The 12,853-nt window shown below is 46.4% G+C and overlaps 1 protein-coding gene across 2 annotated transcripts in view; it reads right to left on the bottom strand.

Annotated features, from left to right (window-relative positions):
* USP43 (ubiquitin specific peptidase 43) overlaps positions 1 to 12,853 on the bottom strand; it is a 93,318-nt gene that overhangs the window by 18,270 nt on the left and 62,195 nt on the right. For both annotated transcript variants that reach the window (XM_083597676.1, XM_083597677.1), the window contains 2 exons: positions 9,418 to 9,580; positions 5,333 to 5,444 (listed from right to left, as the gene is read on the bottom strand). In XM_083597676.1, coding sequence (XP_083453802.1) covers positions 5,333 to 5,444; positions 9,418 to 9,580 — 275 coding nt within the window. The remainder of the gene's footprint in view (positions 1 to 5,332; positions 5,445 to 9,417; positions 9,581 to 12,853) is intronic.

The raw sequence follows: 12,853 nt of genomic DNA, 5'->3' as shown, positions 1-12,853 counted from the left end.
GTCTCTATTCAGACCAGGTCTCTCCCTTGGTCGTTTCAAGTGAGCTTTCCACCATGTGCCTTTTCTATTCTCTTAAAAAAAAATCAATCAACCAACCAACCAATCAATCAATCAACGCCTGTTACCTAAGTCCATTTTTCTTGTTTTGCCACAGATCTGCCCAACCCCCCGACTGATTCTTCACCTTATTAAATCCTTTGCTTCCTCAATATTTTCCTGGACACTGAAAACACTCAGTTCCTAACACCACATTATCAGGAAAGAAGACAACAGCCATTTGAATGAGATATGGAAGGCCAGCCCTGTGGATAGCTCAGTTGGTAGGGCATGAGGCTCTTAATCTCAGGGTCGTGGGTTTGAGCCCCATGTTGGGTAAAAGGTTTCAGTTGCAGGTGGTTGGACGGCCCTCATTGTCCCTCCCAACTCTACAATTCCATGATTCTATGAGGCACTTTTAAGCATGTGCAGCCCATTCATGCAACTGACAGTTACTAGGGGCTCTCATCGTGACATGTTAAAAATCACAAGTTTGCCCCTCAGGAGCTTGTCATGGCCTGGTTATTTACCTGTGAGGTCTGTTTGCAATTAGAACAGCCTCGCTTCAGATCCTTAGGGGACTGCACAATGCTCTGCGAGCTTTACAAGGGGATTTTGGTTCTTGTGGACTTTGGGCTACGGCCATTGCTTTCTCCTTGGAGGAGAAGAGGCTCTGTTCCGCAACAAGGAGTAAAATCCTACCCTCAGCTGTACAGGAAAGTCCCATGGCCCATTGAAGTGCTGGAAGCTTCTACAAAAACCAGACACAACCTGCTTCCTTTCCAGAAGAAGGCGATTTTACATGGTGAATTCCATCCTGGCAGAACGGCCTGCCTTTGCGTCACAACATTTGCCTGCCTCTGTGAGTCTTCTCACCCTTCACATTTCAAGGTGATGACCACGGGGAAGCCTTCCTGCTTGAGCTCTCGCGCAGTCTTTGGGCCAAGGTGCAGCAGTTGGCCTGCTCGTTTCGAAGCTTGTTATTATGAAGCCAATTCATTAAGACTTCATGGACCGCAAACCTCCACTCGCTGCCTGGCCCGCAGCGGGGAAAACGTCTTGGCTCTCAATGCCTCCTGCAAGGGGCACAGTCTTGCTAGGTAGCTCCATCTTAATATTTCATGTCAAGCAGCTATGGGATGGCTCCCTTGCGGATGAACCGTGCTGCTGGCTCACCGCTCTCCGTGACTCTTTTGCAAGATGAGCTGCTGCTGCCGCCTTGACAGGGGAAAGGGGGGGGGAATGCAGCGCACAAAGCAGAAATGCCCAGTTGCTCTCACTTGTGCAGGCACTTGCCATTAAAGGACAGCTCGCTATAAACACCCAGCCTGCGGCTGGTGACTTTTGCTTGGTGCTTTTGTAATTACATTTAACTACTGAAATAAAATACCAGTTACAGGTCCCCATTGGTGTCAGATGCTCAAAGCAAAGCAATCTGGGGAAGATCTGGTGAATATTCACTTGTAGCCAAATTCAGAATCACGAATGGAAACATAGGAAGCTGCTGTACTGAATATGACCATTAGTCCGTTTAGTTTGGTAAACAGACTGGCAGTGGCTCTACAGGATTTCAGGCAGTAACCTTTTATAGCCTTTATCTGGAGATGGCAGGCACTGAACTTGGGTCACGCAAAGAATATACTCCACCCCTGAATTACAGCCCTTCCATCTTATAGGGTGGGTCCAAATAAAAACAACGAAAACTACCCGGATTGTTTTGGATCTGTGTGGATAACTACTCCCCATGGAAGTAGTTGACCATGTCTAAAATCCAATCTTCCCTGTCCACTGCAAATTCCATTGGCTTGAAGGGGCCTGTTAAGCTGCTGTACATACCAGGCTCACAACATAAAGCACTCTGCATGTGGTCAGATTTAAAAGGACAACCGTGTAGCTATTTGTTTGCTTTTATTTTCAAGCTCACTCTTTCCTTGTCAAACCATCCTAAGCAATGCTTGACTTTCGAGTCCATCCTAGGAGACACATCACTGGGAAGGAATGAAAGTAGCCAAGTTTTAGTTAGACTGGCGGAATGAAGGTAACTTGAAACAGCATAAACTGTGCACGTGCTAATGGCATGTTTTAAGGCAGCTGCTGAGCTCAAGAAGGATGAATTTGTCCCCATGCCCTGATTCACTGACCAGGCGTGTTAAGTAGGGGCATTATTTTCTTCTGAACAGTTCATTACTATGGGCCACCAGACAATGGACTTGTACAGATCAATGGGAAATGCTACAGTCTGCAATAGCAATATATTTCTTTCTGCTCTTCCAAAAGATAACCAATGGAGGAGAATGAATGATACACCGCAGGCTGCTCACCTTCATTTATAAAATGTACCTGGAATTTCTGGGGTTTTGTGGGTCTTAGGGGAAAACAGAATGTATTGGAAATCATCTCTCTGCATTTAGAATTCTCTCTCATTGCCCCTTCTTTCTTACTTTGAAGCATAACACTTCATGGGTTGAGTCCGGGAGCCCCTATTCCCAGGCCTTAATCCCGAAATACATGAAGTGATAACAGAATGCCACTGAACGTGGGCAGAGTGTTTTTCACTCACTGCTGTGTAAGCACAGACAACCCATAAGCACCACTAGGATGGGTGAACAAGCCATGATGGGAGTAGTTTTCCAGAGAGAACCAAGGTCCCAAATGTCACATTATATAAATGAACAACTGGACTTCCCATAAAGACTTTGGGATGCTGTAATTTCCAGGGCATTGAGGTAGCTGTAATGATCACAGAATCATAGAGCTATTTGAAGATGACTATCATATCTCCTCTCAGTCTCCTCTTTCCTAGGCTAAACATACGCAGGTCCTTGAACCATTCCTCATAAGGCTTGGTTTCTGGACCCTTAATGAAGTAGAACATTCTTTTCTGCAACACCCACATTTGGAGCAATGGCTGAAACGGCTTGCGGAAGGCAAGGAGAGTCTTGGCACCCAGTTCATGCTACCCTGGGGCCCCTGGTGCTGATAAGCACAAAACCACCACCCTCCACTTTTTGTCACAAATTACACTGGAAATGATCGGCTCTGGAGATGAATCTGGAGAGCACCTCTTCCAAGAGGAACGCCTACTGTTTTCAGTGTTTGACTAGATAATTTAGTTATAGAAGCTGAAATTAAAAAAAAAATAAATAGCAGAACTATATGCCTGGCACATCTTCTTCCAGACAGGGGCACACAACACTTCACAGACTGCAAAGAACCACATCAACTTGCTATCCACAAACACAGGAGAGGCAGGCAAGAGCTGGGCCACACATCAGGATCAAACGCTGGGAAATGCCTGCTGTAGCCATCAGTTCTTCTACAGGTACCCTCTCAAAGCCTTCAGCAAAAAGATGAGAGCGCACCCCCAGCCACAGTGTTCACAAGGGGCCAGCTTAGTCATCCCTTCCAATTACCTTCCTGAGTACATTGCTTTGCTTCCACCCATATAAATGAATGGTGTCTACTCGCTCCTATGAGAAAAAGTAGAGGGACAAACTGCTGTGCAGCACATCCGGACTACCACTATCACTGCCAACGCAGGCACAGAGAAACACCATGCAGGAGTCCCTGCCACCCCTCATAATGGCAGCTCATGTGTACCAGTGGGGGCTCATGGAGGGGTGGGGTGGCAGAGGCAGTGGCATCCTCCCAGAGATGCTCCTCAGAAGGAGGCGAGGCAGCAGTGGTGAGGTTGAGGGAGCATTGGGACAACAGCCCTATACGCACACCTCTGGGGCTGTCACTGCTGCTGCCCCATACCTCCCCTAACCTTGCAGCCACCATCTCACTTCACCCCATCCCTGTTCGCAGTGAGCACATTGCTGTTGTCTGCTGTCCCAGCCAACATAAAAGGGAAAACATGAGTCCTTGCCAAACATTCAGCGTGAACACAGACGGGAGGAAATGTCTATTTATAAACATACAACCCCTGAGAATGTTTTTTTCCACTCATTGCATGCAATCGGCAGTGTTTATTGCCGCAGTTGTTATTTCCAAATGTTCGGTTTGGAAGAAACAGAGGGGATTAGGAGGCCGGAAGCAGGATTCTCTCCCCTCCGAGAGTACTACACGGTGTCAATCATGCCAGGGAAAAAGACCTGCCAAGCATCTACAAGTGACTACCCTGGATCTGGATGCAATAATCAATCTTCATTTTGCACAGGAATTTAATTTTAGGTCCCTTGTGGCAACCAATTATGATTTAATAAGCTGTAATTAAATTAAAACGCTACCCACTTAGAGCAACTCCAAAAGGCAAGTAACAGACACACAAAAATATAACACTTAAACTAAATCATTTTTCCCCTATGAGGAATTTAGTGTCTTCAGAACTAGATCAAAAGTTTATAATTTTGTCACTGTGCCTTGCTATAAGTAAGCCCTGCCTTCCTTTCCTTTCCTCTCTCCTTTCTTTGCTATTGTCAATCTATATTCCAGTTTGTAAGCCTCTTGAGGCAGGGACCTGCTCTCTTATATAGAGTAAAGCACCACATAACACCAATTCTGTGCAACCTTCACTGGCTGCCAATGCCAGGGCCAATTTAAGGTTCTGATGTTAACACTAAAAACCCTAAACAACTTTGAGCCCAAATATTTTGAAGGAGTGCCAAGGTACTGAGATCTGCTGCCGGTGGCGGGGGTCAGAGCACTGTTCATGATCACGAAACGCAGGACAAGGACTTTTCAGTGGTGGCATCCTGCCCATAAAATGACCCCACCCAGGATGTTTTGGTTGTCACCCTCATTACTGAGTTTCTGACAGTCGTAAGACACATCTCTTCCCTTGGGTCTTTGGGAGAGTTTGATGCTGTTCTGCATTGATTTGGTTGCATTAATTAAGGTGAAGACCAGATTATTGTTCTACACTACTACGTTTTTGTGTGCTTCGACGGAACTTCTTGTTTTAATCATATTTCTCTACACTGCCCCATGATTCTTGCTGATGAAGGGTAGTTAAGCAAATAAACATTTGAAATGGAAAAGAATTATACAAATAACTACAGCTACAGGCCAATAATTGCCTGTAAGTGGAGGCAGTTTCCCCTGCCCCATCATGATTTGTGACTTGGGAGAGCGATGGCTGCTTCCTAAGGGATTTGGGGCTGGGGTTAGGATGACCGAAGAGCTCCCTGATATGCTTACTGACTCTTGGCACTCTGTTCCTGCTTAATTTTTGCTGTGAGTACAGTATGTTCTGTAAGAAGCTGCTACCCTTCAAACATTGCATCTCTCCTACTGCCAGGAGCAGGAGCAACAGGGCAGATGCAACAGTGCCTGGACAGCAGGATGGACTCACCTGTACTTGGGCCTCCCTTCTCATCAGATAGCGCATTTTGCCCAGGATGCACTGCTGAAGCTGATCCCACAACATGGCTCTGTCTTCCCGCATCAGTAAAGGTGGGCCAAACCTGAAAAACACATTAGAGAATTGCTGTAGGTTGTGCAAAGAAACTAGCCTTCAGGTGCCTTTTGCTCACTTAGTGATACAAAAGAAGCCAAGACATCACTCACTCACTGGCAGAGGTATCTAAATTTTAAAGTTACTTCCCAATGAAATGAAGGGTGGAATTCAACATCACATTAATTTGATCATGCCAGCAGGGACTTATTTCAGAATAGCCGACTGCCAGAGTTCAGCAAGAAAGATGATCTAAATTTCCCATTTCTCCTCCTCCATCACCCATCATTTTGCCCAGGCCCATTGCTCTCCGGAAAATACAACTACATTTCAGATGTCAGGGGATAACGGAGCAGCATCTCTGAGGTTGGGATGATATTCTTCCCAGGCTGCTACCCAATTGGAATGTTACCATTCAGGCGACCGTCTGCTGACCCTAGACAGTGGGCAACCGGCAAACTAAAGTCCCATTGCTGTTCCTGGGTAGGAAAAGAGCATCCTGCGCTCAAGCCACTAATATAAATGCCTGCACTTTTTAAAGCATTCACACCAACGTGCTGCTTGACCTGGGGAAGAACCGTAGCTCAGTGATAGAATATAACCTTCCGTGTATAAGGTTCCAGATTCAATCCCTAGCAACTCCAGGAAAGGCTGGAGATGACCCCTGTCTGAAACCCTGGAGGGTCACTGCCCATCAGTGCAAATTATACTGAGCAGGATGGATTCAGTGGCCTGACTTGCTATAAGGCAGCTTCCTATATTCCCTATGTTTGTTCAGCCAGTTCTCCTCTGTACTTCTCCCCAACTGATACTGCCTGAGAAGGGAAGAATGATTAAGGGGTGACTGGTTGTGCATTCATGTTTTCTTGAATGGCTAACAGTGGTGGTGGTGGTTACATTACCAATCTCAGCTTTCTCTATGTAGACTAAAGGGAAGCTCATCAAGACGAAGGGTGCAAGACCAGCAGGAGGCAGTGCAGGCAAAGGATTGAGGGAAACGGTCTCTCTGTGCTCTCACCCTGTTGTACGTTTCGCCAGTCCTCTGCATCAGTCAGCTTTACTGGGTGCAAGAAAGCTCCCCAAGCAATATCCAATGTTGTGATGAGACGTGAAAGCACAAACTAAGAGAATTCTGAAATAACTCGATCGGTTTTGCAAGAGGGGTAAACTAAGAGGTAAACGTACTATGAGAAATCTATGCAAATAAATGATCTTGCGTGGGTCTCTGGCATAATACTCGACCAGTTCCCCAGTGTTCTAGAAAATCTTGTTCGGCCATTTCCAAAGCAGATAACAAACTTGGCATGCTAGTCACCTGTGAGATATAAAAACAGGTGGGCTGGATAACCTGGAAATGCTTCAAGTCATCTATTGCCAATCAAAATGTCATGTCTGGGAAATTTTGCATTTTATGGCAGGTATTTGCTCAGGACTTTCCCCTGATTCATCATTCTCATCACGTGTGATCAGATCTTGTACTCCACAGTCTACTATGAAATGGGCGGGAAGCAGTTGAACAAATTTAGGCTGAGGGCAGGCGGGCTTAGGGACTATGCAAATCGACTAAATGGAAAGCTAAATCTTATTTCCACTTCAAAGCCAAGATAATTGTTTGAGGGAAAGCCTAGGCTGGCTGGATAGTCTGCATGAAAGATTTGGGGCAGGCAAGTCTTCTACTGTAAAGGCTAACTTTCTTTGGCAAAATATTTTCTTTTTGGGTTAAAAAACCACAAAAATCCACATAGCCATTTACTAGTTCTGTAACTAAAGGCAAATGAAACTTGGTCTCGTATATCCATCCCAGGAACAGAAAAAAGTGTGTGTGTTTTTCTGCTTTCTTTATTTTCCATGCTAAAACTATTTTGCTTGTTTTGAAAGTATATAATTTATTTCTTTATGAATCTAAACATATTTGACCTAGGGATTCAAGAGACTGCACTTTTTGATCTGAACTACTTGATCCCATGCTCTTAAAAGTTCCCCAGGCTGAAAGTTGACAGCTGGGCACTCAAAACTCTGGTGGTGCCAGCGAAACTCTCAGCCAGACTTGACAGATTGGAACTCCAGGCTCCTTTGGCCAGCTTGCAGAACTCAAAAGACTGAGTCTCCTAAGAGCTACAAAGAGAATTAATGGAAATGATAGGAAGAGAAGCCAGGAAAACCTTTCTCCCTTCAAAATCAAATAAGGGGGGGAAACAAGCAAACCACTTGATCTATTGGAGACATATACCCTCCAGTTCCAGTTTAGGGTGGCTAGTCACACATTGCCAAAAAAGGGGTGGGGAATGCATCTCCAGAAGAGGTTTGCATATGCACATTTACATTTCTAAATGCAAATTCAGAAATGATTACTATTGATTTAAACAGAAATGCAACATAATGGGCATGACAATGTACTCAAAGCTCATGTTTTCCCCCAAAGAATTCTGGTATCTGTTGTTACTGTAGGGGTGCTGGGAACTGTAGCTCTCTGAGTGGAAAACAACAACTCTAAGGATTCCTTGGGGAGAAGACATGTGCTTTAAATGTATGGCGTGTGCACAAGTGACCTGTTTGCCTGCTTAATCTGCTATCCAGCTGCTAACTGTTGATGGGCAACTTCAAGACCTCTGCTCCCCCATCTTAAGGTTCCTGTAAAATAGATGACCCTTCAAAGAGAAGACCGTCCCCCCCCCCATATAGAGGACTGTCCTCTGAAAAAATAGGAGACATGGCTACCATCACCACCCATTTGCGGCAACGTGACAGAACCAAAAGTGTAGATTCAAGTAAGTTCCTGCTACCTTCTCCTCTAATGCATCTTATAAGCTCTTTTCTTGTTCTGACAACTATCAGTACCCCATTTCCTGAGCCCTGCAATCTGCGTGTGCTGTTTGGCTGAATAAATGGGGTACGAAATGGACAGGCAAAAGTTCCAGGAATCAAGCCATATAGTTCTTGTCCCTGCAAAAGCACTTGGGTTGGGAGGAGGGGAGAGGGAGACATGCTAGGCCTGCCTACGTAACACGGAAATATTGCTAGATAAATTGCCCTCCATAAAGCTCAGCATGTTACAAGCCGTTTCCCAGCCGATGACTGGTTTATTAGCCACTGCAAGCATGCAGAGCGTTACTTAATGACATTTGGGATGTGCAATGTGAATTCATTACCCGCCTACAGTGCTTTTGCATCCAATCGCCCTCCCGCAAGCTCCTCGCAGCCATCAGTGGCTGGTAAACAGAGTGCAGCTCTTCCCCCCCCCCCCACCTCCATCCACGTCTCCAGCATGGGAAAGAAATGGGCTTTTGAAGGAACAAGTGGCACACCAGGCAGAACACCGCTGCAGGCCAAATGGTCCAAAGCGCAGCTCAGGACACTCGGTGGTTGTTTCTCCAGACCCACTGCACAGCTTGATTTGGCTGAAGCGACAGCCCTCCCATTCCAAGCCCCTTCGTCACCAAGTGGAGACAATTAACTTGCCACTAGGCTTGCTTTATCAGAGCTCGACATTAATGTTACACAGCCCAGATGTTGTGCCAAATGACACAAAGGAAACTGCTCTTAACAAGCCCAGCTGCTGCTTCTGTGATTCCTTCCGGCTTTTTCAGAGCTGCTAATCAGCAAGCTGGGATCTAGAAAAACAAAAAAACAAGCAACTAACTAATTAACTCCCAAGCTTGAAGTCCCATCCCTCTGAAAAGGCCTCTGCGAGCCTGAGAGTAACAGGGGACAGCCAACAGGTCAAGTGCCCAGTTCAGGAAAGGCAACTAAGAAACTGTGCTATGCTGCGTCAGACCATTGGTCCATCTAGCTCAGTTATTGTCCACACTGACTGGCAGCGGTCCTCCAGAGTTTCAGACAGGGAGTCTCTCCTAGCCCTACCTGGTGATGCTAGGAATTGAACCTGGGATCTTTGGCATGCAAAGCTGAAGCTCTGCCACTGAGCCACAGTGGCAGAACTCTTAGCCGTTCTAGCATGAGCTTTCCTGCTCGGCAGGACTTACCGCACGGCCTGCTGCCCTGCCCCAGCCACATTACAGACAAGGAGCAGGATCCTGCCCCCTCCGCCATGGTGCAGGAACTCCGATGAAATGGCCCCGTTATGAGCCAAGCGCTGGCCTTCAGGCTCAGAAGAGTTGGGAGAGGATGGGAGGCTGTGGGGACAACCTGGGAAAAGGAAAGAGTAACGCACATCAGTAAATCCCCAAGGCATCCCTCTCCTCTACTGGACAACTACTTTGGGAATGGCTTAAAGAAGAACATAGGAAGAGCTGATGGATCAGGCCAATGGTCCATCTAGCCCAGCATCCTAGAGCAGCATCTGGGAAGCCTGCAAGAAGGACCTGCACACAATTGCGCTCTGCCTACCTGCGATTCCCAGAAACTGGTACTCAGAAGCATAGCTGCCTTCAGTCATGGACACAGGGCATAGCCATCATGGCTGCTATCCATGGATAACCCAACCCTCCATGAATTTGTGCAATGTTCTTTTAAAGCCATCAAAGTTGGTGGCGATCAGCTTCTCCTGGGGGAGTGAGTTCCATGGTTTAACTATGAGCTTTTAACATCATTCAGGTATACTGAGCCAAGGCCGTTTAAAGGTCAGCACCAACACTTTGAATTGTGCTCAGAAATGTGCTGGGAGCCAGTGAAGAACCTTTAGGACAGGTGTTATGTGGTCCCGGCAGCTACTCTCAGTCACCAGTCTAGCTGCTGCATTGTGGATTAGCTGCAGTTTCCAAGTCACTTTCAAATGTAGCCCCATGCAGAGCACAATGCAGTAGCCCAAGCAGGAGATAACCAGAGTATGTACCACTCTGGTGAGACAGTGTGCCGGTAGGTAGGATTTCAGCCAGCATATCAGATGGAGCTGGTAGGCAGCCGCCCTGGACACAGAATTAACCTGCACTTCCAAGAACAGTTGTGAGTCCAAAATGACCCCCAGGCTGGTCCTTTGGGGGCACAGTTACCCCATGCAGGACCAGGGAGTCCTCCACACCCACCCGCACCTGTCCCCAGAAACAGTACTTCTTTCTTGTCATGATTCCACCTCAATCCAATAACACCCATCCATCCTCCAACTGCCTCCAGACAATCACATAGGACATTCACTGCCTTTACTGGTTCTGATTTAAAAGACAGGTAGAGCTGGGTAACACCTGCATATTGGTGAACACTCAACCCCAACCCCCTGATGATCTCCCCCAATGGCTTCATATAGATGTTGAAAACAATTTGGGAGAGGATGGAGCCCCAAGCCACCCCACAAGTGAGCGCCCAGGGGTCCAAACACTCATCCCCACACGCCACCTTCTGGACATGGCCCAGGAGGAAGGAGTGGAACCACTGCATAACAGTGCCCCCAGCTCCCTCCCACCCCCAAACCATGGTAAATAAAACCCATGAGAGGTGCAGGGTTGGGGGGGAAGCTTCCTAATTATAATAGATAGCAAGGGAATACGATGACTCGAGATTTGCGGGCTCTCGATTTCCAGAACTTTCATAGAAAATCTAGACACAGATCATCCGAAATTCATAAGATATAGGACATATTGCCTTAGAACAAAGGTTTGACAAAATGATTCAGACTTATCCCTTCCAGATCTGCGATTCTGCAAGGAAGAATAAACATTAACACTCTCAACAAGTTGGTGTCTATTATCACCAGCAATAAACGCTCACGCATAATCAGTCCAATCTGCACCTCCAATTTGCAACTCGATCTGTCCACCTCCCCAGATCTGGGCTGCGCAATTCATCAAAACCACCTGGCAACAGGGCTGTCCAAAAGGCAGGATTGCCATGAACTTCATCTCCCAGATCTGCGTGCGCTGTCTCCTCTGATGTTTTTCAATTAAGGCCTCTTGTTTAGCCTGGAGAGGCAATAAATCACTGCCACGGCACTTTGTCTCCAGTTTCCCTTCTCATTTTGCATATAAAAGCTAATCCATCCCAAAATGCAACCATAAGTGCCAAGGATCAGCTCATCCCCATTCTCCTCTCAGCACCTGGCTTCTTCCCCACCAAGCTGCCCTCTTGAAGCCTCAGCCTTGCAAAGTCCATATCCTGTATACCTGAAGGAACATCTCCACCGCCATCGTTCAGCCCGGACACTGAGTTCCAGCGCCAAGGGCCTTTTGGCAGTTCCCTCATTGCGAGAAGTGAGGTTACAGGGAACCAGGCAGAGGGCCTTCTCACTAGTGGTGTCCGCCCTGTGGAACGCCCTCCTATCAGATGTGATGGAAATAAACAGCTATCTTATCTTTAAAAGACATCTGAAGGCAGCCCTGTTTAGGGAAGTTTTTAATATTTAATGCTGTATTGTTTTTAACACTTGATTGGAAGCTGCCCAGAGTGGCTGGGGAGGCTCAGCCAGATGGGTGGGGTATAAATGGTAAATTATGATGATGATGATGATGATCCAGGGAAGTATCTCAGAATTCACAGCTGCGGGATTCTCAAATCGGACCTGACCCCACCCCTACTCACCTCCCCCCCTCCACCTCTCTCCCCCTTTTCTTCCTAATGTCTCAACAAACAAAACTGATCTGTAAAAAAATGTTACTTGGAAAAAAGAGAGAGAGAGAGAGAGAGAGACATTACACATACTTTTGTAAACCAAGAAAATCTTTAATAAAAATACATTTTAAAAAAATTTTAAAAATTGGGATGAACCTAGAAGTCACATTTGGCTCATTTATCAAATCAACAGAATGAAGCAGTAATGACCTTTCTGGCCTGTGGCTCCACTTCAGGCTGAAGGAAGGAGTTACATGTTTGAATGCTTCCCGCCCCCCCCACACACTGAAACAGACTCAAAACACCTGTCATGTATGATCTAGTTGAGATTCCTGTGTTGCAGGGGGTTGACTAGATGACCCTCAGGGTCCCTTTCCAACTCTACAATTCTATGACTCTATGATTCTACACAGAGCAGGTGGAAGCATGCTGAATATTTATTATTGTTTCCCCCCAAAACTTCTGGGTTTCTTTAGAAGAGGCACAATTGTTCCCCTTTGCCTCTCTTTTCCTTTCTCGTTCTTTATGGGCTTTTACCCTCACTACACTCTCCTGCCACTCCAGGATTCACAACACTTCCCAGCTCCCTGACTTGGAGCTCTTTGGATCTCTAGTGGCATTTTACAGACTGTAAAACCAATTTATCTCGATTCAGAGCCTGACCTTTTGAAGCACGGATGGCTTGGCTGCCTGCCAGGTCCATGGGAGGCTAAAAATAACTTCTTGTATTAGTCACAAAACAGAGATGGGTCCCCTTTTGGCAACACACTAATTATAAAACGGTATTGATCACAGGTCTGCCATGCGGAGGATGGAGCAAGCTTGTTTTCTCCTACTCCGGAGGCTAGGACCCAAACCAATGGATTCAAAGTTACAAGGAAGAAGATTATGACTAAACATCAGGAAGAACTGACTGACAGT

This window comes from Podarcis filfolensis (genome assembly GCF_964270895.1).
Source record: "Podarcis filfolensis genome assembly, chromosome: 2".
NCBI lineage: Eukaryota > Metazoa > Chordata > Lepidosauria > Squamata > Lacertidae > Podarcis > Podarcis filfolensis.
This window is presented reverse-complemented; position numbering and strand designations above follow the sequence as displayed.